We start from the raw sequence: 25,545 nt of genomic DNA on the forward strand, positions 1-25,545 counted from the left end.
AAATGCAGCGGAGTGGTTAGCTTTGTTGCTGCATGCCCTCAGCTTTTATTGTTCTTTTATTACTTTGGTGAAGGCTTTTATGCTGGCATTGCAGTGTCAGAAGGTCCATTTCCACCTTTTATTTTTAAGTCCCCAAGCTATTTTTTAACACTACTAATTGCAGTTGGATACAAAGTTCAACAGAAGATAAAGATTGGCTATGAAACAAGGAAAACCCTAGGGCACGAAATTGATAAATCATAAGCAACATGGTGTAGTCGTTTAAATGTTAGTCTATGACTCTGGAGACCAGGGTTCAAATCTCTACTCTGCCATGGAAACTCACTGAGTGACCTTAGGCAAGTCATATTTTGTCAGCCTCAGAGGAAAGCAAAGTCAAAACTTTCTGAACAATTCTTGCAAAGAAAACCCTGTGATAGGTTTGTCTAAGTGTCGTCATAGATCAGATTTTTTTTTTCGTTTCAGGAGCAACCTGAGTTGCTTCTGGAGTGAGAGACTTGGCCATCTGCAAGGACATTGCCCAGGGGACGCCCGGATGTTTTGATGTTTTACCATCCTTTTGGGAGGCTTCTCTCATGTCCCCGCATGGAGCTGGAGCTGATAGAGGGAGCTCATCCGCGTTCTCCCCAGGTGGGATCCGAACCTGGCAGCCTTCAGCTCAGCAACCCAACCTTCAAGTCACAAGGCTTTTATCCCCTAGGCCACTGGGGGCTCCTATAGATCAGAAATGAATTCAAGGCTGTGAAGACGTGTCTCTTCAACTTCAGGCAGAGGACAATCTTGTCATCCCAATCACTACCAATAATAGATATATGGAGGTTCCTCTTCACAGAGATTAATCTGTGGGATCCTCTTCACAGAGGTTTCTTCACACTCAAAGGAAAAACTTCTGTTTAACTCTCATCCAGTGTTTTAGAGTCACAGTCTTTCTCTTGAATGAAACAGTAACAAAGTTTATATTATTGTTGTCTGGCACAGAAGCATGTTGGTTACATTGGAGTTTTGCTTTCTTAGTTGAAATTACAATGTTACAGTACTATCTCCTTTTACACAGTCTTGCAAACACAACAAGGAACACTTTTACTTTGCAGGGGAAGAACTCTGACTATCCTCAACTTATTATATTAACTATTCCAGCAAATATCTTCTGTTAACACATTTTTTTAACCTATCTTCACTGACCACAACTCACTATCCTGTCCTAACAGATAGCTTTCCCCATCCTAACTGCTTTAAAATGTTCAGCTGCTCTCCCAACTGCCAACTGCCAACTGCCAACTACACTTTTAAACTCTGGCACATGCTCATTTACATATGACCAATCCAGTCGCTGCTATGTAAATCAGCTCCTCTCTTGATGTCAGATTCCGAGTGCTACAAAATGGCAGTTCACACACCAACCTTGCAGGGTAAGCTAGGTCTTAACTGTTACAACAAGTTCTAAATTTCCCATATAATGCTTGTGCATTTCGCTACAAAGGCACATAAGAACAAAGAATAAACAGGATATCTTGCTAACGGAAACACATTGTGCCTGGTATCTTGTTCAATAACAATGGCCAACACACTTTTAGTGCTTCAAATGTTAGACCCACTTCTGAGTATAATTGATTCCAAAAACAGCACTGGCTTTTCTCTACAATCTCTAGTTTCTGAGATAAAGAACATATGGCATATACCAGTCACCATCTGCTTGGTCATAGAAAATCATGATAGCTATATCTAAGAAACTAGAGCTGATGCATTCTATCCAATGTCATCTATCCAATACATTTTCCTGAATCAGCATTCCAAATAGCCCCACGAATAGGCTAAAAGTCAAAATACCTAGGGATTTTTTTTGGTTGGGCTATGTAATTACAATACCATAAGCCTATAAGACATCATAATGATACTACTACACATTCATGGCTGTTGCACTATCAAGTCATCCAAAAGTGCCATGCTGACCTAGCATGTAGTTTGGCCAATAAAGGAATTTGCAAGGTATTGGTGAGCAATAATGACCCCAACCCTCTCCAGATGTTAGGGTGTTCTACAATAGTGGCATATGTACCCTTGTGGCCTTTTTCTTTTTCTTAACCAATGTTTCAATGAGGCTATGGGACAGCTTTTTGGAGCCAATTGGGAACCAGTTTGAAAAGGGTCCCTCTGATGGTTCCTAAAAGGTATTGCTACCCAGGAGTGCTCATCCATTGCTTCCTGGGACAGAACATGGGCAGCGAACAAATTACTCATATTTATTAGAGTCTAATCTGCCATCGAATTTAATGTGCACTTCAGTTTTCAAAATCCTGAAAACCAAAAACATATTTACCATATTATGCAAATCTAATGCACACTCTAATTTTGGGAAGGTAATTTAGTAAAAAAAAAAAGGTGAGCATTAGAATCGAGTAAGTATGATAATAAGCTACTGGCCATGCAGGACAAAAGATCCTTCTTGCAATATATCCCACACTTCAATTTGAGCAAAAGAAGTACATGAGGAAAAATTCAAGTGCATATCTATATTTTGAGATCATAGTCTAGCATCAGTAACTACTGTATATATTTTGGGCTATAAGTTAATCTTGCGGATGAGTCAAGGGAAGGTTTTGGGTTCAAAATTACAGAATTTGCTATGGCCTGTGTTAAGGGTAAAACTTTGAGGCATGTAACAAGCAAATCTTTTCATCTCCTTTTAAAAATGCATATAAGGAATATACTTAAGCAGAAGTAGAGAAGATGATATGTGTATTTGAGGGGTTACAATTTGGACATGTCTACATGTAAGAACTACATTACTGATCTACACAAACATGGATACAGAAAAGGGTATAAAACAGGAAAAAGAGTGAGAATGCAGTTAGAAAAAGGGTGAGTAGGTGGAGAAGAGCAAGAAAATAAACCTGCCTCTATCAGGGAACCAACATGATAAGAAATGGGAGGTGAGATGTCCTTCTTGGTATAGCAGGGTGTAGAAGCAGAGCTCCCATCCCATTACCCAGGGATCCTCAAACTTTTTAAGCGGAGGGCCAGTTCACGGTCCCTTAAACTGTTGGGGAGCTGGACTATGATGAAATAGTCCAAAATTAGGGTTGCTGTTGTTGTGTGCCTTCAAGTCATTTCAGACATAGGTCAACCCTAAGTCTAAAGTTTAGGACAGGTTTGACTTAAGTCTGTTACCTCTTTTTGCCAAACCAGGATGGAGGGCTTGTCTACTGAGAACAAAGAGGTCGAGGGAGAGATGCCAGTTGGCCCTTGTTACTCTAGCTGCTGCTGCTTTGCTCTATCTCAAGTGCTTAAAGAGGCAAGGAGTATAAAGCTTATCAAGTTGTCACTATCAACATCTTTTCCCAGCATTGACTCATGGTTAAGTTGACCTAGGTTTTTAGGCTAAACTGTTAGGACAAAATATTTCAACTTATACTCAAGTATATATAGTGAGAGGGATGTGGGTTTAAAAAGAGAATTTTCAAAGATACTTGCAATGACTACAAGTCCCATATGTTTTGATTGACCTAAGTTGCAAGAGGCCTATGTTTGAGAAAGGCCTGCGCTTGAGAGAAAATGCTGATGTTTGGGAAAAGAGTTGTTCCAGAGAAAAGAAGTTACTTTCAAATAATAACAATACATCAAGTCAGAACCGGTTATTCTCATTAGGTTTCGAGCTTATATGTGTAACATGAAGAAGATAAGGAGGTACTGAGACCCTGAGGTCAATAACATGAAAGTACCATTGTCTAAAGAGTCACATGTTGTTACAGCATAGAAAACCAATGGAATCACATGATGGTTAAGATGCTTGTGATGTAGCCAACATTAGAAGAATGGGGTAAATGATCTTTGTAAGCCAATAAGGATATGCTTGCTATTTTCTGTGGAAGTGATAAAAACCCCTTGCAACCATTTTGAAAATTGGACAAATCCTTTGATTGCATGTATGCATGTATTGGTCACATTGCTATGGCCACGCAATAAATAGTTCTTTTGCAGTTTGAAGATCCAACTTTCGTGGTGTCCTTCCTCGCCCTCTCTATAGGAAAGGGGCCTCCTGCTTTTGACTTTGGATTAAGAGGAATATTTTTACATCTTTTACATCTTTGCCCCTACAATAGTAGCTGGAAATTATATGAAATTGTTCAGTCCAGATTCTACAATCCACTTTCCTCTTTGTGAGGGTACAATTACTTTGGGAGCCAAAAAAAAATGACTGTAAAGAATCTTGTAACAGCTTTTTTCTCCAGACTCATGTTGATACTGTTAAGTTGCAATAGATTTCACTGGTTCTATCTTCTGTTTTAAAATTCACATGAGAAATAGCATTGACAATATCTCTGTCCCAAAACGTATAAGGTTTTCTTATTTGTTTTTGAAAACCACACCAATCTTGCAGCAAAGTAAAAATTAATACATTATTGTTTTTGTGTTGCATGCTTGATTTTTTAAAAATTCTTAAAAAAAATATGGAATATTAACCAGAGAGAAGTTGGTACAAAAAAGAAGATAACACATAGGGAGTAGAAAGCTGACCTTTCTTTATGAGGTCAAGCAGCTTTATTGTGATTTAACACTACAATACAGTAGATATCCATAAAAAAACTCTATAGTGTATATAAATTTTTCCATTCAACATTTTTTAAAAATGTCCATTACAACTTTGGTACAATGTGGTTCTATTATATTTTTAAATACTTTTTGCTTCACAAACTCAACACAAAGTACAAAACTAATCTGAATTAGGGATATTATAATCTACACAGTGGTGTTCAGTGGTAGAAAAAAAAATCTTACCTCAATGATTTCATGTCACTAGCTAAGCTATAAAAGCATACCTAGCAGACATGATGAAAATATGCACCATTAACCAGCAAACAACCTATTACCTTGTTGTTGTTGTTGTTTATGTCTCTTCAGCAGCACTGTCTCTATGCCTCTCAACTCATTACTCCTGTTGAGCTCCTCTTTTCATTTGATGGCCATGAGATAGTTGTCATTTGCTTTTTGTAAAAAGCACAGTTACCTTTATATATCTCTACTACAAATTCACAGTTTCAGTACTTGACCTGCCATCCAGTATTGTTAATATTTGCACAGTTTGTCCTGCAGTTGGCAGAGATAACTGGAACATTATTGGAGGGACAGTGCGGTGCTATTAGCCGGAGATTGCTCTGTGGGGAAGGAGGTATGACATTACAGTAAACGGGCAATCCGGTGGCTGTAAGTGTTCCTTGACCTGATTGATTAGGTAGCATGATTGGCTGCTGAAAAGACTGTTGCGGCAGTCCTTGAGAACCCTGGGTCATTGGCACCTAGAAGACAGTCATCAAGAAGAAAATGAAATTACAAAAGTAGAAAACCCCTGTCTCTGAAATTTCTCCGTAAGTTTTTAAAACTCGCCTGCATTTTTCATTACTGTGGATTCAGCTATGTCACTTCATTTTATTCATGTCTGTTCCAGTTCTGTCTCTATTATCTCCATGTCCTCTGTTCATTTAGAAATGCGGGCTGATTTAATGAGAAGCATTCCCTTTCTCTTATACCCTCCAGCTGGAGTGCACATTAGTTAGCCATTAGCAGAAGTGATAGGCTGCAGAAGTTAAGAATGTTAAAAGTTGGGTGTTTTTCCCCCTCTATGCATAAGCAGCCAGCCAGCAAGGGATCACAAAACAGAATGAAAGAAGGGAACTGTAGGTATTGTCACATTAGAATGCTGAAGAAAGGAATTTGGAATCTAACCCATTATTATGGCTATGATAACACATGTACATATTTTCCTTCTGGAGACAACTAATTCTTGGCTACCTACCTAATCATAATGAAGGTGGGGTTGGCACTATTTTACACAATGAAGACAAAGTTTTAGTATGGACCTACTGGGATTACTCTGTTCTCTGGCATCAGAAATAATTTAGTGAAATGAAGGACAATGATATTCTAAACTGAACTGCTGCAACTCTGCTCAGCATATGACTGGATGGAAAAGAGCCACATATGCTAGGGAAGTGGAATGTCCACTCTGTAGGCTTAGTCTGGACTATTAGAGTTTTTCTGCATACTTCACCCAGTCCTCGAAAGTGATCAAGGAAGAAATTAAACCAAATAAGCACATCAGAAGCTGAAGGAATGTTGATGTCAGAATTCAACTGGCTCTCAGATAGTTGCCAGTTCTCAGATACTTTTTCTCTCATCTTTAGGGTGGGCGGATAAATCTTAGGGAAAGAGCACTGTCTTGGAAAGTGTGTATGTTTTTCTCATGAGTTAGACTAGGTGCTTTCTAACTGAATAGCACACTCTGTACAATTGTGTTTGGTGTTCAAAACATCATACTTAATGATATAACCAGAGGCTACCTCTTTAATATCAGCTTTGTGAAATTACTGGTGTTACCATCTGTAACATCACAAGACATCATCCCTGGGATAATCCTGATTTGGCAACCTGAATCTCTACACTGCCACTGAGATTAGTCATTCTTGCTCTACCCCAGACTTTTGGATGTTGTTAACTTAAGAAAGTCTTTGAGTCTCACCATAAAGATCCAGCAAGCTTTAAAAATCATGTGAGACCTTATCTTTACTTCTTGCCCTGAGAATACATCCACTGACAGATTCTGTTTGCCCCTCCCCTTACCCATGCAGAAAAGGCAAGTTGTGGGAAAGGAAGAAGCATGATTTCCCTTTCAGATAAGAAGGACATGATCAGAGCCAGTGCTGGATTTACCATTGTGCTTAGATTGTGCTTTTGTTAGCCGCTCCAAGACCCTTTGGAGAGATGGTGGCAGGATAGAAATAGCATTCATTTATTTATATTTATATATATGCTTAAGTACAAGGCCCCAGTGGCCAGGAAAGGGGTGGGGGGTCATCTTCCTGCCATTTTTTATGATTGATTTTGTCTATGTGGTGCAATTCTAAATGTGAAGGCATTCTGTTTCAGAGTGATTCCAGACATAATGATAGAGTTGATAGTCTATGGGGATGTGCCACAAAGCAGGCAGTATAGCCATACCAGGCCTACTTCCTTCAGGGCCAAAGTAAGCGGCTTCATAACTTAACTAGTTACAGGGCTTCATTTGTCCTAAATCTGGCACTGATCAGAACAGCAATGCCATCCAATCTCTGGTGGATTAGTGATGTAAGCATCCTCAAATTGTCTTCCACTCCTGGTAAACTGATCTGGTTTAATTAACTGATTTTGATTTTGTTTGTTTCAGAAATTAGGAAGTCATGATCCTTAGTCTGCTCTTTATGAAGGAAGATATTGATTGGAACTGCAGTTTTTAACTGTGTGATGGGTGGGAACACTTTCCATTTGACTTGCCAAATAATTGTCATCAGAATCCTATACTAGCTATTTAGTTGCACCTCTTGTCCCACCTTCATTTAAACCCACCTTAAGAGCCAGCCTCTTGATCGGGCAAAAGAGGTCTATTTAGGGCACAAGGGGTCAATGTTTCCAATTCTCCCTCCAGCAAAAGAGATTGTAACAAGGACTGTTGTGGACCTACTCTGGTTGAGAAGGTGTGGAAATGTTTTTCTTCTTGTACCCTGATCAAATGCTGAATGATCTTCTTTCCTTGATTTGACATCTGGCTCTTAATGTGGGCTTTAGTTTCCAGAAAGACCACAGTCATATTAAATACAGATCAGTTGGGGACCTATAACTCGAAGTTACGACTCTCTATATTGCCATACTGAATACCATTCAATGTTATGAACATCTGTGTGTGAGAAGTTGCTTGAGTTCAGGTAACTATTATGTGTATGAGCACTGTGACAATGCTGTAAAGCAATGCTGTAAAGGCAGAAGGATATATACAGTATCTGAGCAATTCTAAAATGTTCAGCATAAATTTCTTTCTTTATATCCATCCCAAGTTGTTTGGAACTTGAGAGTAGTCAACAAAATATGCAGCATCCAGAGACATAAATGAATCTCTGACTTCTGACATTTAAATGTTGTATATCTTCAAAAAGACTAAATGGAGGATGTTTAAATTCCCATTACTCAATGCCTTTGACCTTTTATTCCTTCTCTAGATTGACATTATAAAAAGAATGTGGAAATCAAATTAACTATTTCCCCCCATGTCCAATGGGAAAAACAGGAAGCTTTGAAGATCTCAATCTTATGTGTGGCAAAAGGGCAAAAAAAGGTAGACTGGTAGACTAAATCTTTGGAACAAAATATGGAGTGGAATAGCAGTGTTGATACAGTAAGGCTAAAAGGAGATGATGGAGAGATCAAATAAGCACCTATGAATATTGGTGCTAAATATCTTTCCAAAAAACATTTCTTTAAACACATTCTTTCAAAACTACCCTGAACTTTCTTTAGCACTAAATCGGAGTTTTTAAACAACTCACTGTTACAACTTTCATTCCCCAATCTACTTGTCCAAAGTTAAGACATTCCACAGTTGCTTCATACCTGATAAGAAGACATGGTTGGGTACTGGAGCATCATGCCTTGCACCTGATTTCCCTGTTGAATATTCATTAGGTTCTGATTTTGGGTAGACTGTTGCATTCCCATGAGTCCTTGGAACCCTTGTTGTTGATTAGGCAAGACAGATTGATAACCTGAAAGAAGAAAAAATTAAAAGCTTTTAAATGTACTGTATATACTCGAGTATAAGCCGACCCGAATATAAGCCGAGGCACCTAATTTTACCACAAAAAAACTGGGAAAACATTGACTCCAGTATAAGCCGAGAGTGGTAAATTTCAGAAATAAAATCAGATACCAATAAAATTACATTAATTGAGGCATCAGTAGATAATAATAATAATAATAATAATAATAATAATAATAATAATAATAAAATCAGAGTGAAATAATAAATGTATTATTATTAATAATAAAAATAGAGTAAAATAAATGTCACAGTAGCAACAATAATAAAGAAAAATAATAAATGTAATAACACCAATAATAATAGAGAAAAATAATAAATGTACCATATATTCTCGAGTATACGCTGACCCAAATATAAGCCAACCAGGACCCTCACCCGAATATAAGTGAAGGGGGCTTTTTCAGTCTTAAAAAAAGGGCTGAAAAACTAGGCCTATACTCGAGTATATACAGTACATCAAAAAGGGCAAAGTTTTTCCTTTCATATCTTTTTCTTAAGTCCTTTTGTTGTGGCATTATTAGAAAGAAAAAGTATTACCAGGCAAACTCACCACAGAGCAAGTCTTTTTGTTTGTACAGTAGAGTCTCACTTATCCAACATTCGCTTATTTATTTATTTATTTCCAACATTTATATCCCGCCCTTCTCACCCGAAGGGACTCAGGGCGGCTTATCCAACATTCTGGATTATCCAACGCATTTTTGTAGTCAATGTTTTCAATACATCTTGATATTTTGGTGCTAAATTCGTAAATACAGTAATTACTACGTAGCATTACTGCATATTGAACTACTTTTTCTGTCAAATTTGTTGTATAACATGATGTTTTAGGGCTTAATTTGTAAAATCGTAACCTAATTTGGTGTTTAATAGTCTTATCCAACATTCTGCCGGCCTGTTTATGTTGGATAAGTGAGACTCTACTGTATCTCATTTTCTTGTGCAAACACAGACTGAACAAACTGCAAAGTCCATAAAAGTGAAGTCCTTTCACATATAATTTATGACATTGCTATCTAACAGAAGGGCTAAAACAAGTAGCTGAATATGTTTTCTAGGTTTTGGTTTTCATATTTTTCACACTACGGCTGGCATCCTGTTAGGCCATTACAATGTTGTAAGCTATCTTTACAACACTGTAATTTTTGTATTTATGATTGCGGTATCAATGTTAAAATGTGTGCAGAAAAATGAGGCATCCAGTTCCTTCCCACCAGTGAGCCACTGTGCAACAAAGAACCATTTAAGATGGCAAATATCTGCATGATGGATTACACCTTACTAGAGAGAGGGAATAGCGGGGAAGCTTGCCTTTTTCAGCAGTGCCTCAGAACCCCCTTCACTTGGTACAGTTTCCTGGCTTTTAACAATGGTTTTAGGAGGGGGGCTGGATTGCAAGATGTTAACCAACATCCTACATGGGAAACATACTGTTTTTCACCACATAAATGTCACCCCCCCTCGTCTCCTGTTTTGGCAGTCAAAAAGTGTTCAAAGGGTGCAAGTGCACAGGAGCATGAGGTTTTACTTGTACCTCCAACCTTTGCAGCTAAGGGGCTTCTCCTGACGGACAGCAGAGGGAAGTGCCATAACTGCAAAGGTAGGCACCCTTCATTCACTTGCAGGAAAGTGAATTAAGAGTATAGCTATTGAGGAACAACAAAAATATCAAACCTGGTACCCCAAAAATATGGATGCAAGATGTCTGCAGTGGTGAATATTGTCATGAAATACAGTGTTGATTGCACTATATTTTTATACAATACTTTCATCTTATTTGTGCTTGGGTATTTTTGTATTTGAGAAATGCTGTATCTTAAAAAAAATGAAAACTAACGTGACACAAGTAAGCGAAAGAAAGACACTGGGCAAAGAAGACGCTACAGTGGCACTTATGTCTGTGGATTTCAGGAGGACTGCCAATCATTGTGAGGTTATTATAGGAGGAATTGATAATAAAATGTCAACTGGAAAGACATTTTTAATATGAAGAAATCCAGTCCCCTTGGCCAGATATGCTGTATGTGCACAACTCTTCAGAGAAAAATTATATCCTCTCAATGGAGTGACATTTTTGGTGATGTTGTTTGCTTTCTATTTCCTTGCACAACTGAGAGATGTCTAGCTGATGATCTCTGAGTTGTGAGGAATATTGGACAACAAACTACTCATGAATAGAAATTGAGAATTGATGACAGTCATATACCTTTACATGGAAATAAAAGCATTTGTTTGCTGAAGGAATTCTCATTTGTCTGAAGTATAGTTTCTGAGTGTCCTACTAAGTAAAAACAAAACAAAACACTGTACATAACTAAATATAAAAGAGAGATGGATCAAAGCAGATATCAAAAACTATTTATGTGAAATTATGTTCAGTTTCAAGCTGCCCTTGGGTGTCTGGCTGCATATTTTAGAAGATGGAATTATCCCACTAACCTAAAACATTTTTTCATTGTTCAGTTATGGTGACATATTACTTCAGGCCTTTGTGTTTGACATGTATATGTATACAACTGCCATTCTGTATCAGCTGCTTAGCTACATTTACCACATTAGTTACATAGTCAAGTAGTGCCTCCCACCCCAGTCCATAGCAGGAAGCAACTCCTGTGAGTGACAGGGTGTGGCAGATCTCAAGTGCAACAGTCAGAAGCAGGATCCTCATTGCAATTCCCTCTTGCGCCATAGATCATACAGAGGAGTGGGATGGAAACGTCAGTCTGCTGCTTCCAAATCAACAGGGGAACAGATCCCTGTTGTTTACAGTCGCTGCCTAGCAAAGTAGGATTTTGTGGCTTTCATGATCCTTATTTATTTCCTAAATTTGTGACTAAACAGATATTATAAATATGAATGAGCCACAAATGTGTAACTCTACGTTACACATTTGTAACTGCGTTGATGAATTCTGTCCCTTGTCTAGCAGTTATGGTGAATTTTGTTCATTCTCGTTATTTCTTGTGCTAGCTGTAACACAGAGGCTGGTGGTTACTATCTATAACCACATGAAAGAATGTATAATGGCATTTGTACAATCCTGAATTAGAATAGGAACTGGACTAGAGTCATGTTCAGCTGTTCTCTAAAACTGTAGACAGGAATGTGAATGTGCACATAAAGTCGTCTACTTGACACTCAGAGGGCCAGAAGGACTAAAGATAGCTATGTGTCTTCATTTGGCAAACATGCTTACAAAACACATGTGAATGGCAACCATTGGATTCCTGCTCTTGAAGCTTTGTAACTGCATTTGGACAAATGCAGTTATAGAGTCCTCTTCAGTCTCAGGGCGATCGAGGCAACCCACTAATCTTGCCTAGTTTTAGCTCTATATGTACTTGAGCAGACCCTAACCCTAACCCTAACCCTGCGACCTTTGCAGACCGAAAGGTTGCAGGTTCAAATCCCAGGAGTGGAATGAGCGCCCGCTGTTAGCCCCAGCTCCTGCCAACCTAGCAGTTCAAAAACATGCAAATGTGAGTAGATCAATAGGTACCGCTCCGGCAGCAAGGTAACGGCGCTCCATGCAGTCATATCGGCCACATGACCATGGAGGTGTCTACGGACAATGCCGGCTCTTTGGCTTAGAAATGGAGATGAGCGCCAACCCCCAAAGTCAGACATGACTGGACTTAACGTCAGGGGAAACCTTTACCTTTACCTATGTACTTGAGCTGAATATTTTTGCCAGGTATTGTCCAACCCCTGTCCCTTTTTATGTCAAATCAGGTAATTGCACATACAATTACCTCACAATATACCTCACAACCTGTGAGGATACCTCCCATAGATGTGGGCAAAACGCCAAGAGAGAATGCTTCTGGAACATGGCCATATAGCCCTGAAAACACACAACAGCCCAATTGCACATACAGTTGAAAGCACAGAAAATCCAAGGTTTAATGCTGTCTGCTATCTTTCCACCATTGACCTAGAGCACACAAGCCATTTTCTGTAAATCATACTATATATCCTTTGTTGAAGCACATTGCTCCATTCAGGAGATGGTTCATTCTTTCATTCATTACTCTGCCAGATGAACCACTGACCAAGTATTTCACAAATGAAAGTGAAATGTAATGATGGAATGAGGCTAGATGTGTAACCAACCATCTATTTCAGTGTCGAGTGTCCTGAAACAGTGTTGCTGTTATGTAAAGATATAACTCTCTTAATTTTCTCAAAAAAGCATCAAGTAACTATAGCAGTTTTTTCCTGCTGCAAAAAAGATCAATATTATTCCACACAAAATTAACACTTTAAAAAAAATAGAAATCAACATTCTCATTGTGGGGAACAGCATTTTCAGTGCAGAATATTTCTGTGCATTTTATTCTGTACACAAAATGCTGTTTCTTGCACAAAAAAAATATTTTCTTTACAAAGAAGAGGGGGAAGGGAAGGAAGATCCACAAGGAAATTTTGCACATAATAGGTTCCAAACTGCAAACATTCTCATTAGTGCAGATTTTTCCCCATCAGAGTTCTCAGGCCCATTTTCTGACTATATTACTTCCATTCCTTTTCTTTGGGAAACCTATATGGGAAGGGCTTCCTTTTAAGGATAAGGGATCTTTTGTATTGGAACAGGGGGGAAATGGCTGTCTACCAAAGCAGAATGATGGATACCTATTCAAATGACATAAATTGCAGGAAAACCCTGAAAGAACAAAGCAATTGTTCTTCATGCTTGCTCTTCTGCTCATTAGCTTTCATACTACATAAAGTGTAATCCTTGAAAGCCACTTTACTATCCCCAGAGAACATGCATACATGGCTTATTTTTCAACGGCAGTACACGTCAGATGAACCTTCCTATTACTGCAAGCTCCCAGGCCTCTTTACAGCAATTATACCAGCCTCCATGTTATCTCTGCTACAAAGGCAGATTTGTTTTCTTCTTCTTCTTTTTAATCAAGGCAAACATAGGACACATTGTTAAACTGCCAGAGGAAGGAGCCTGCACAGAATTTTAATACGTGCCTCCAAGGAAAAACGGAGCACTGGATTTCCTGCCTAAATTGACAAGGCTGTCATGTTACTGAGGTAATTCTCTGAACTTTTATGATCAGTATCACCATCCAGACAGCAGACAACTTAAAGCATTCCCAGAGGGAGCATTGTTGTATGAAAGGCCCACCTCTTTTTAAATTTTTTAATGAGCCTATGGTGGTTAAAAGATAAAACACAGCAGTCTTATACCTCTCCCAGCAACCGTACCCAAGAGTGTAATTAAAGCATTAATGAATGCAGTCAAGAGCCTTTTGCAAATTAAAAGTATTTTGGAAGGAGCAAATCCTTGACTCCTCTTCTAGATTTAGACTTAAGGCAGATACGAGTCTCAAATCTCAAGCTAACATTTTACTTTGCTTTAAGATAAAGATGATTTTAGTAGTCAAATCTCAGACTATCAGACCAAGCTTTGCCTTTAGCTCTGGGAAAGATTTGCTTTTTAAATCTTCTGGTATAAAATTACAACTCACAAAACAGTAAAAATTTCTAAAAGCTTTAAGGGGCTTAGGGGAAAAATCCCATTGTCAAGAGTGACTTACATATTTTAGAAGCTCCTGTCACTGAGACTCCAGTGGCTCATACTTCATTCACTTTCATGAGGCTTGTGCTGTAGGGCAATCATAAGTCATTTTGAACAAACGTGGTTTCAGCAACACCTATGGATTCCAGTACTCCCTAAGGCAGGGGTCAACTGAACCAGTTTTGTGTTGTCGAAGGCTTTCATGGCTGGGATCACAGGGTTGTTGTATGTCTTTCGGGCTGTGTGGCCATGTTCCAGAAGTATTCTCTCCTGACGTTTCACCCACATCTATGGCAGGCATCCTCAGAGGCTGTGAGGTATGGATAAACTAGGCAAGGAAAGGAAAAAAATATATTTCTGTGAGAGTCCAGGATGTGGCAAGAGTCCTTTGTCACTGGGAAGCCAGCATTAATGTTTCAGTTAATCACCCTAATTAGCATTGGAAAGGTTCATCTCTTGCCTGGAGGGCATCCTTTGTTCAGAGTCATTAGCCATCCCTGGAGCTCCTCTGCCCTCAGTGTGTTGCTTCCCATCTACTGTTCTGATTTTTGAGTTTTTTAATACTGGTAGCCAGATTTTGTTCATTTTCATGGTTTCCTCCTTTCTGTTGAAGTTGTCCACATGCTTGTGGATTTCAATGGCTTCTCTGTGTAGTCTGACATGATAGTTGTTGGAGTGGTCAAGCATTTCTGTGTTCTCAAATAATATACTGTGTCCAGGTTGGATCATCAAGTGCTCTGCTATGGCTGATTTCTCTGGTTGAGTTAGTCTGCAGTGTCTTTCATGTTCTTTGACTGTGTATGGGCGCTGCGTTTGGTGGTCCCTATGTATACTTGTCCACAGCTGCATGGTATCCGGTAGACTCCTGCAGAGGAGAGAGGATCCCTCTTGTCTTTTTCTGACCGTAGCATTTGTTGGATTTTCTTTGTGGGTCTGTAGATAGTTTGTAGGTTGTGCTTCTTCATCAGTTTGCCTATGCGGTCAGTGGTTCCCTTGATGTATGGTAAGAACACCTTTCCTCTGGGTGGATCTTTGTCTTGACTTTCATGGCTCGTTCTTGGCCTTGCAGCTCTTCTGATGTCTGTGGTGGAGTATCCATTGGCCTGTAGAGCCCAGTTTAGGTGTTTTAGTTATACTCATGGAATTCCCTGAATCAAGTAACCATCATTAGATTGAGAAAAGTCATAGTCTCACTCTATTCTGCTTTGGTGAGACCTCATCTGCAATAAACCTGTGTCCAATTCTGGGTGCCACAATTCAGGAAGGATATTGATAGGGTGGAACATGCCCAGAGAAGGGCAACCAAAATGATCAAAAGTTTTTGAAGCCAAGCATATGAAAATCTGCTAGGGGGTTGGGTATGTTTAGCTTGGAAAAAGAAGGCTAAGAAAAAGAAGGCTAAGACATGATAGTAAAGTTTAAATATTTGAAAGGATGTCACAGTAGGAAGGGCAGGCTTGTTTTCTGCTACTCTGGAGACTAAGATGTAGAGCAAGGGTCCACAAACTTTTTAAACAGGGGGCCAGATCACGGTCCCTCAGACCGTTGGAGGGCCGGACTATAGTTGAAAAAAAGAAAAAGAAACTATGAGCAAATTTCTATGCATACTGCACATCTCATATTTTGAAGTTAAAAAAAAAACAAATGGGAACAAATACAGCCTCAATGTTAATCATAATCATAATCATAATAAAAATAATAAAGAGGGTTGGAAGAGACCCGTTGGGCCATTTAGTCCAACCCCCTTCTACCTTTGTGCACCAAAAGCACAAGCAAAGCATCCCTGACAGATGGCCACCTAGCCTCAATGTTGATAATAATAATAATCAACATCATCATCATAATCATAATAATAATCATACAGTCCTAAACTCTTGGGAAGTGTTCAACTTGTGATTTTGTGATACGAAATCTCATTTGCTGTCTTTGTGTCAATAATAATAATAATGAGTGAAAAACTCGGGGCTATGTCTGTTTTTATTGTTGCTTTTATTGTTGTTTATATTGTTTTTATTGTTATTTTAAAGCCAAGTGTATTGTTTTAATCTATATTTGTAAACCGCTCCGAGCCAAACTGGGAGTAGCGGTATATAAGTTTAATAAATAAATAATAATAATAATAATAATAATGAATATAATAGTAATAATAATAATAATAATAATGATAATAATAATAATAAGTACAAGTCAAACAAGCAGTCAAAGAAGAAGAAGAACATTCTGGCAGAATATGTAAAGCAAAGTGAAGAACCTGCTTTGATTGAAGTCAAAAATCAGAAACTCCTCAAAGCACAGCAGACAAAAAACCAGTACAAGAAAACCGCACTATAAACTAGAGCTGACAGCTGGCACAACAAAACATTGCATGGAAAGTTCCTTGACAAAATTGAAGGAAAAGCTGATAAGGAGAAGACCTGGCTATGGCTCACGAATGGGACACTGAAGAAGGAGACAGAAGGCCTGATCCTTGCAGCCCAGGAGCAAGCCATCAGAACAAATGCAATTAAGGCCAAGATCGAAAAATCGGCTGATGACCCAAAATGCAGACTTTGCAAGGAAACCGACGAAACCATTGATCATATCCTCAGCTGCTGTAAGAAAATCGCACAGACAGACTACAAACAGAGACACAACTATGTGGCCCAAATGATTCATTGGAATTTATGCCTCAAGTACCACCTCTTAGCAGTAAAGAACTGGTGGGATCACAAACCTGCAAAAGTATTGGAAAATGAACACGCAAAGATACTGTGGACTTCTGAATCCAGACTGACAAAGTTCTGGAACACAACACACCAGACATCACAGTTGTGGAAAAGAAAAAGGTTTGGATTATTGATGTTGCCATCCCAGGTGACAGTCGCATTGACGAAAAACAACAGGAAAAAATCAGGACCTCAAGATTGAACTTCAAAGATTCTGGCAGAAACCAGTGCAAGTGGTCCCGGTGGTGATGGACACATTGGGTGCCGTGCCAAAAGATCTCAGCCGGCATTTGGAAACAATAGACATTGACAAAATTACGATCTGCCAACTGCAAAAGGCCACCCTACTGGGATCTGCGCACATCATCCAAAAATACATCACACAGTCCTAAACGCTTGGGAAGTGTTCGACTTGTGATTTTGTGATACGAAATCCAGCATATCTATCTTGTTTGCTGTGTCATAAAATAAAATAATAATAATAACAACAATAATAATAAATAAAGAGGGTTGGAAGAGACTCCTTGGGCCATTTAGTCCAACCCACTTCTGCCTTTGTGCACCAAAAGCACAGGCAAAGCACCCCTTAATAATTAATTATTAATTAAATAATAATTAAAATACCATTATAAAAAAGCAATGCTTTAGAAGGCACGCACCAGGTGAGGGAGGAGATCGGAAAGGTGCACACCTTTCCATCCTCCCTCGTGCCTTCCTCGGTGGATGAGGAGGGAGCCTCCGCTGCTGCGGGGGCCGGATAAATGGCTTCGATGGGCCGCATGTGGCCCCCGTGCCTTAGTTTGGGGACCCCTAATATAGAGCAATGGATTCAATTTGCGTGAAACGAGATTCCACCTAACATTTGAAAAAACTTCTTGATGATAAGAGCTAGGGCTGTGCAATTTGGCAAAAAGAACATGCCATTTTGGGTGCCTGGTTTTCAGCTGACCCCCTGTTCCATTTTTAGGGAACTTCCTGAATTCAAGGGGGTTTTCTGTTTTCATGCCAGAAAGATTTGGTCCATTGCCACCAATGGGGCATTTAGAGGCTCATTTCTCAGTCATTTGTAGGCCTATCACAATGAAATCCATCTCATTTGTAGGCCACATTTACTTCTGCAAGCCTGCCAAGTTTTGGAACGTTTCACCAATCCACTAATTTTTTAGAAATGTTAAATTTTTTACCATGACTTTTAAAAAAACCTGCAAGAGGGGATTCTGGGAATTGAAGTCCCAAGCGCACATCACAAGAGTGGAGCAGAATGGAAATAGTCAACCAGGCCTCTGATTGGCTGAGAAAGAAAGTGAGAAACACACATAGAGAAAAACTCAACTTCCATCATGCCCCAAGAGGGAGCACAAGGCTCTTTCAGTGCTTGCGCCACACAAAGTGCTGCTGGGAAAGTGAGTTCCATTTTAAATGATGTCTGTCCCTAAACTGAGTCGACTGAAGTGTTTCACTACTTGATCTTAATAAACTACCCAGCTTATGTGGTAGGACACAATGTTTCAAGTATCCTGGACCGAAACCCTGTAGGGCTTTATAGGTTAAAATTGCCTGGAAGGCAATTGGGAGCCAGTGGAGCTGTCTCAACAGGGGGATGGTGTGTTCCCTTGAGTCAGCTCCAATGAGCAGTCTGGCTGCTGTGCCCTGAACCAATTGTACTTTCCAGACACTTTTCAAGGGTAGTCCCACATAGAGTGTGTTGCAGTAGTCCAACTGGGATTATCCCTGTTGGTTAGATTATCCCTGTCCATGGAAGGCTTTAGCTGATAGGCTAGACTAAGCTGGTGTATTCTGAGTCTACCTGGGTTTCCAATGACAATGATGGAACCATGAATACTCCCACGATACATACCTTCTCATTCATCAGTGGAAGTGCAATCCTATCGATAGCAGGAAACATGACACCAAACAAAATCAAATATGCAGAGTAGCATTTCCTTCTTTAAAATAAGGCTTCAAAATGTATTTCATTTTCGTTTGAGGTCACATGTGTCAGACCCAAGGCCCATGGGCCAAATCCAGCCCACCATGTCATTTTATGTCTCTCTCCAGATGCTGGACTACAACTCCTGTAATCCTCAACATTAGACATCATGACAACAGCTGATGGGAGTTATGATACAGTAACATCTGGGAGCCTATCTTTTCTTCTGTTTAAGAAGAGTAGGATCTGAGTAAACTGAGATAGGCTTGTGCATATGATATGTGCTTCAACCTTTTCCTAGCCTTAGAGCCACAACTGCTGTTGGGTTGCATTTCCCATTATCCCCAATTCATATGGTGCATAATCAAAATGATGGGAGTTGTTGTTCAATAACACATGGGGACTTAAATTAGGTAAAAACTAAAGAGCATTAACTACTGTGTAAGAAAATTATAGCTGGCCCTCAGTCCATGAATTCAATGGCCCTTTGAAGACAACCACAAGGCTGATGAATTTGAGTTTGACACCCCTATTTTAGACCATAACTCTATGATGCCGGTTGGAAGATTTTGATTGTTCCAGTCTTACAAAGTTTAACTGCAAGTGTTGAGAGTATGTAATATAAGATCTATACTCGATACACAAAGAACTCACATTGGAGGGAAATGTTTTAAGTAGAGGAACAGTCAGAGGGAGGATAAGGCAGGTGCAACCTTTCCATTTCCATCTCTGATTACTTTCTTTAAACAAATCTCTCCACAGCAGCTTTTCCCCTGCAAGATCCCAGAAGCAATTTCTCAAGGATAAACACGTGTGCAAGATCTTGAGTAGGAAATGACCCAGTCTCCATGGCCTCTCCACTGAAAAATGCTCCAGGTTGTTTTGTTTAAAAGTAAATGAATGCTTTACACGTAACACTGCACTTCCACAACTTTTTTGTTTCCATATTAAAACATGAGGTCAGGGCTAGAATTTATTTGCATTTCATCTTCAAAGGTACTATACCCCAGTATATGTAGTTGGAAATTTGAGGATTTTAATACATTTCTTTAGTGAGAATGATAAAGGCAACCTCGTGTTAACCTATCATGAGATTTTCTTGGCAAGTGCCCAAGATTATCCAGAAGATTTCATGGCTGAGTAGGGCCTTGGACCCTGGTCCCCAGAGTCCTACATTCATTCCACTGCACAACACTGATGCTCAATGAGATCAATAATCAATTTGTTCAAGACGAAAAAACCTTTACACTGGTGGCACTTTGTTATTTTCACTGAAGATACCCACTGTGGCAAATAGCCATTGGCTGATTACAATAGAAGTAGTGATAATGATTTTTCTCTGTAGCTACAGTTATGAATAAGCAGAGCTTTAACTAAAATCCTCTGTAAAGGTAAAGGTAAAGGTTTCCCCTGACGTTAAGTCCAGTCGTGTCCGACTCTGGGGATTGGTGCTCATCTCCATTTCTAAGCTGAAGAGCCGGCGTTGTCCGTAGACACCTCCAAGATCATGTGGCCAGCATGACTGCATGGAATGCCGTTACCTTCCCGCCAGAGCAGTACCTATTGATCTACTCACATTTGCATGTTTTCGAACTGCTAGGTTGGCAGAAGCTGGAGCTTACAGCGGGCACTCACTCAGCTCCCCGGCTTTGAACCTGGGACCTTTCAGTCTGCAAGTTCAGCAGCTCAGCGCTTTAACACACTGAGCTACTGGAGGCTCCTCTGTATACAAGTACTATTAGCATAGTATCTCCTAATACTTTGAATTTGAAAATGTCCTTTGTACCGAGTATACACATACTAGCCTCCAAGATCTATTTTGAGTTGAAGATTATTAATTTTAATATTGCCATTAAAATTGTCTCCATTCTTTTGCCATTATTGAGGCTAATATCCATGTACTTTTAGGGGAATACAAGCTAAACTATGCATTACTGCCACACAAAGAAAACAGGAGCTAAACAAGAACAGCATTTGCCTATAGCTCAACAATTCCTCCTTTCAACAATCACTGCCATCATTGAACACATACATACAAATCAATATAATACAATGATTTTTTCCGACTTCTAGTTCTAATTTGAATAGTGATAGCAATTCTGAAGTCTATTCAAACAGCCTTTTAAAATATGAAAACAATCAAGAGTTGGGATTGTCTGAAGCATAGAGGGAAGTTCTTTCAGTGGTGATGAAAGAATAAAAGTATTTCAACTAATATGTTATTAATTCTCAGCAGCATTCATATGCAGACCTGTAGTGAGGGGGGGGGGGGGGGGGGTAGGGGTTCAAACCCCTCCCGAAATTTTTCAGGTTATAAAAAAAACCTTGTTTACTCATGAATTTTAACTGGTTAACCAAATCCCCATGCTAAGTCTATGAGACACAAAACATTAAGAGTCCCCCCAGGCACTATCTCAAGCAGATATTAACAGGTTTGTAGCGGGGGGGGGGGGGGGGCTAGGGGTTCAACCCCCCCCCCAAAATTTCAAAACCCCTCCCGAAATTTTCAAAACCCCTCCCGAAATTCTTTTCTGGCTACGGCCCTGTTCATATATATGACTGTAAGGGAGGGAAGTAACTGTAACAGATGTTCTGAAAAGATAATGTGTTTTTTGTTGTTTTTGGTAGTATAATTTTGAAATTATACAAAAGTGGGTCTTTGTGCCCTGGTAATCACTTTAGACATAAACGTAGTAGATTTTTCCCCAGACTCATGAAATGGGTGTTCTTGAGCTATTTCCCCTTTCCACTGATCACAGATATATGCAAAAAAAGGAATTATGCAAAGTAATTACCATATAATGTGTTGTCAGCACTGAGCAGAATTATGTTGTTGACTGATGCAAGGGTTTTTTCCTTTTTAAAAAAAAGAATTGTGTAAGGAGGTATGCGGTATCTCCATGCACAAGACCTTTGCCCCAACTTTGCAGTGGCAGCTAAATGGCTTCCTGGCACAGCTTCACTGTCCTAGTTACAGATCACATAACCAGGGAAGAAAGGATAACCTTTACTTATGATTGAGGGGTGGTGTCTACTCCTTCTTCCCATACTGTACAGTGACAAGCAGGTGACACCCCATGATCAGTTAGTTGTCATGACATCTGAGTGCCCCCCATTGTTTTGTTACATGTTTTTAAAAAAGAAAATGTACTTTATAAATAACAAATAACAAAAATTGCACTGCCCATCTGATAGACGTGAAGTCAAAACCAAATGATGCTTGGGAAAGGGGCAGTTGAATACACAGATCAAATGAATATAGGGATTAAATAGGGGTTTTTTTGAGGGAAAGGACAGATGTCCAGTTATTAAAACATTTCAGATGAATTCACCAGTGTACTGGGTTAGAGAATTCTTGGAGCTGTAACTCAATAAAGTATGTTTTTTGAGCCCTGAAAAGAGTAGCAAATACAACCATCAATTTTGACAGCAACAGGAATTTATGGGTCTCCAAATATTGTTGCACTACAGCTTCCACCATGCGTCACCATGGGTAAAAACTAATCTGAAGGGTCACAAGTTGACCAGCAAAAAATTAAGCAATGCAACATTTGCATGAATGCTAACTTAGGTGTTGGAGTTCTCATCTAATGTATTTATTTCAAATGGAACTGTTGCAATAGACCTTTTTCAGAAGTCTGTTTTCTTTTCTGATTTTTGAACAACATTTGTACAAAGAACTGTGAAAATGAGGTTTGTTACAGCTTTCAGTTCTTTCACCTTATTTTTTTTATTTCTTCTAAGTTATTTGATAAAATACTGCAAAAAAAGTCCAAGTCTTGGTGCGATCTGCATGTTATGTGCTTTGTTGCTATGGTGTTTTATCAGTATGCATGCTTTCATCAGTTAAAGGTCGCATAAAAACACCTTTATGTGACTATGTAATTTGTTTTATCAAAGCCCATATGCACCCTTGTAACAAAGAGAAAGAAAAATACAAATTAACGGAAAACCATGGCAAATTGCATTTGCTCCAGTTCTGGAATTAAATGCTAGACATCCCCCTAGATAAAACAGAGTTTAAGAGGCATGAAATGACAGGGCAGAGTGAACAAGGAATGCAATGGCATTATCATCACAACCACTGCTAATACAGAAAATGTGTCCATCCTCAATATTTTGTATCCCTTCTCACTCTACCAGCTGTCCACAAAAACTTTGTGGAGCATCTTGAGTCTCTCTGTGCATTCTAATTCTGGGGTATGAACTGGATGGGCACACCTTGCTACTCTGCACACAAGTTTTCACTTCCAATCTGCAATGATGTTGCCAGGGGTTAAAAAAAAATCCCTTATTAGGCAGAAGAGTGGTTGAGAACAATTTTAACACAAATTGACACTATATCTGCACCAGAAACTAAACCTACTGTCAACATGATCTGTGCTCAAAGATAGATATATGCAAATAAATTTCTTCCATTTCTTTTTCTCATTCCAAGAAAGTATAGTGCATCTTTAATTTCTGTTGTGGCTTGGTTCCAGCAATCCGCCTGGACACCAACATTCATTCCATTATATATAATGGAGAAGGAAAATTGCATCCCTTTTATAAAACAATTGACAATTCAGATAAAAGTTAAAGAAAGCCTGAGAACCTAAAGTAGTGGGAGGCTACAGAAGGATATGTCTGCCTACATATCCACTTAGTGTGTAGCAAAATCAAGATTTGCTTTTTGAATTTTCCATCCAAATATTTTCAAGCAATGGTTCATTGAATCCATGGATGCAGAATAAAACTGCTAAGGTTTTCTTAGTGGTTTCTCTTCTTAGAGAATTGAAACTGGCTTCCTTCCTGCTATGCTATCCTTCTACCTGCTATTAGGCACGTAAAGAGCTTTTTGTTCCAGCAGGTCTTAGAATAAGGATTGCTTAAGGAAAAGGGTCTTCCACAATGTGTTGGGTTTTCTATTTCCTACTTTCCCTTTAATGGTTTGTGTTTGAATCATATCTTATCATTTTACAGTTTATCCACAGTTTCAATTTTTGTGTGTGTTGTGAATTTCACAAAAAGAAAAAAGAAAAAGAAAAAAGAAAGCATGATGAAAGGTGCTACTGAAAGAACCAGTTTTATGACGTTGGCGGTGGTTGTTATCATTGCCACCATCATCATCACGATGATGGCGGCAATGATAACAACCACCGCCAACGTCATAAAACTGGTTCTTTCAGTAGCACCTTTCATTTTATCTTGGTCAATCTCAACCCAACAATCATTTTAAACCATTCTAACTCAATGAACTGGTACTCAAGTGTTTTAAAAGGGGGGAAAAGACCTATAGTGAAGAATGATAAAGAACTGTCGCATAAAAAAGCAAAGCTATGAGTAAGTTAATTATTTACTTAATAAAATCAAACAGCATAATTCTTCTTCTGATGGATATATCTTTGCAATCCAATTTTAATTATGGTAGCTTGACATTTCAGCTTTTTCTTTCTCTTTTCTCTCCAAGGGAACAGCAGGTAAGGTCAAACCTACACCTTATGAGAGGCACGTGAGTGAGAAATGGCTCCTAAGAGATGTGGCATTATTAACAAGAATACGAAACAGGGCACAGTTGAACAATTTAAAGATAAATGATCACACTTGAATTTTTCTTTTGCTATCAGAACATAGAACTCAAGAGAGCTTTCATTTGACACAGTTGTATCTGAGTAGACATTTTAAATGGGAAATAAATGAATGGCGAATTCCAACTAAGGAATCTCTTCCTTGGTGCAAGAAAGCACTTCACCTATTCTTTCTTCATACAAAAAGCATCTTCAATACACAGCTCAGCTTTGAGAATGTCTCTATATTGGGAAATGGTTTCCTATTGAAATGTAACCTTGCTCCTGCTGTTCTTTGGCTTTATACTTCTTTAGCTATCCAATAGCTTTTATGCTCCAAGATATCTTTGGATTTTTATTTTAAAAATACCTTTTAGTATTAAGCTCAGCAGCACCTTTTGTATAATTTGAAACTCATGGCTGCCACATTATTTTGAAAAGAAAATACTATAAGAAGAAAATGCCACATTTATTTCTACTTGCAGCAAGAGCTTTGTAGAAGCAGAATTGCAAATAGTTGGAGAAGGATTCCAAAATGTGTCCAAGCCAAATTTTTCAAAATCCAATTCTTACAGGGACAGAAAGTGAGGTTTAATCTTCTGAACTGGGGCACAGACAGCAAAACAAACACCACAGGGGTGTTAATCACTCCCTATGTTGTCCAAAACTCTCTATCTATATCTATATCTGGCTGGAGTTACACTGGAGTTAAAATGTATCTGTTTTGACTTAAATGCAAATTCAATTTAAGAACAAACTTACAGAACCTAGCTTGTTCATAACTTGGGGGCTGCCTGTAAACCCCCCATAATTAAGATGTTGCCATGTCAATTAAAGTGATATATAATGCTATCTTTGTGTAGTGTGAAGGGGCCCTATGACTGAGCAAGGATATGAATTCTATACTGATCATTACTAAAGATGGTGATTGTGATACAGGACAGATGGGGCTACTAGAAAACTGTCAAACATATTGAGAGCCCCCCTCCCCCCACCAACTCCCACTCCCATCATATTGCATTAGGAAAACTAACCTGATGTGTCTGTGAACTGTCATTTCTGTAATGATACTTTACAACCTTAGCTGTTAATTGCAGTAATAGCAGGATGTGTGTGGGCTATATTGTATGTTACATAAAAACATTTTTTTTGTGGGGAAAGGGTGCAACCATGTGTTTTTTGTGATATTTTTCATCTATCATATA

General features: G+C 38.9%; 1 protein-coding gene and 1 long non-coding RNA gene across 19 annotated transcripts in view; one reads left to right on the forward strand and one right to left on the reverse strand.

Annotated features, from left to right (window-relative positions):
- Nucleotides 1–4,498: 4,498 nt before the first annotated feature.
- The window catches only part of arpp21 (cAMP regulated phosphoprotein 21), a 249,253-nt gene continuing 228,206 nt past the window's right edge, over nt 4,499–25,545 (reverse strand). For 15 of the 18 annotated variants that reach the window (XM_062984203.1, XM_062984205.1, XM_062984204.1 and 12 more), the window contains 2 exons: nt 8,416–8,567; nt 4,499–5,294 (listed from right to left, as the gene is read on the reverse strand). In XM_062984203.1, coding sequence (XP_062840273.1) covers nt 5,037–5,294; nt 8,416–8,567 — 410 coding nt within the window. In that variant the 3' untranslated portion in view covers nt 4,499–5,036. Of the gene's footprint in view, nt 5,295–8,415; nt 8,568–14,178; nt 14,488–14,510; nt 15,263–25,545 lie in introns of those variants that run through there. The other 3 variants (XR_010007196.1, XR_010007195.1, XM_062984208.1) reach the window with 3 other exon arrangements.
- The window catches only part of LOC134299948 (uncharacterized), an 88,007-nt gene continuing 67,687 nt past the window's right edge, over nt 5,226–25,545 (forward strand). Inside the window, exon 1 of the long non-coding RNA XR_010007198.1 lies at nt 5,226–5,363. This is a non-coding gene — a long non-coding RNA (uncharacterized LOC134299948). The remainder of the gene's footprint in view (nt 5,364–25,545) is intronic.

The sequence above is a fragment of the Anolis carolinensis genome, chromosome 6, assembly GCF_035594765.1.
Source record: "Anolis carolinensis isolate JA03-04 chromosome 6, rAnoCar3.1.pri, whole genome shotgun sequence".
Lineage (NCBI taxonomy): Eukaryota > Metazoa > Chordata > Lepidosauria > Squamata > Dactyloidae > Anolis > Anolis carolinensis.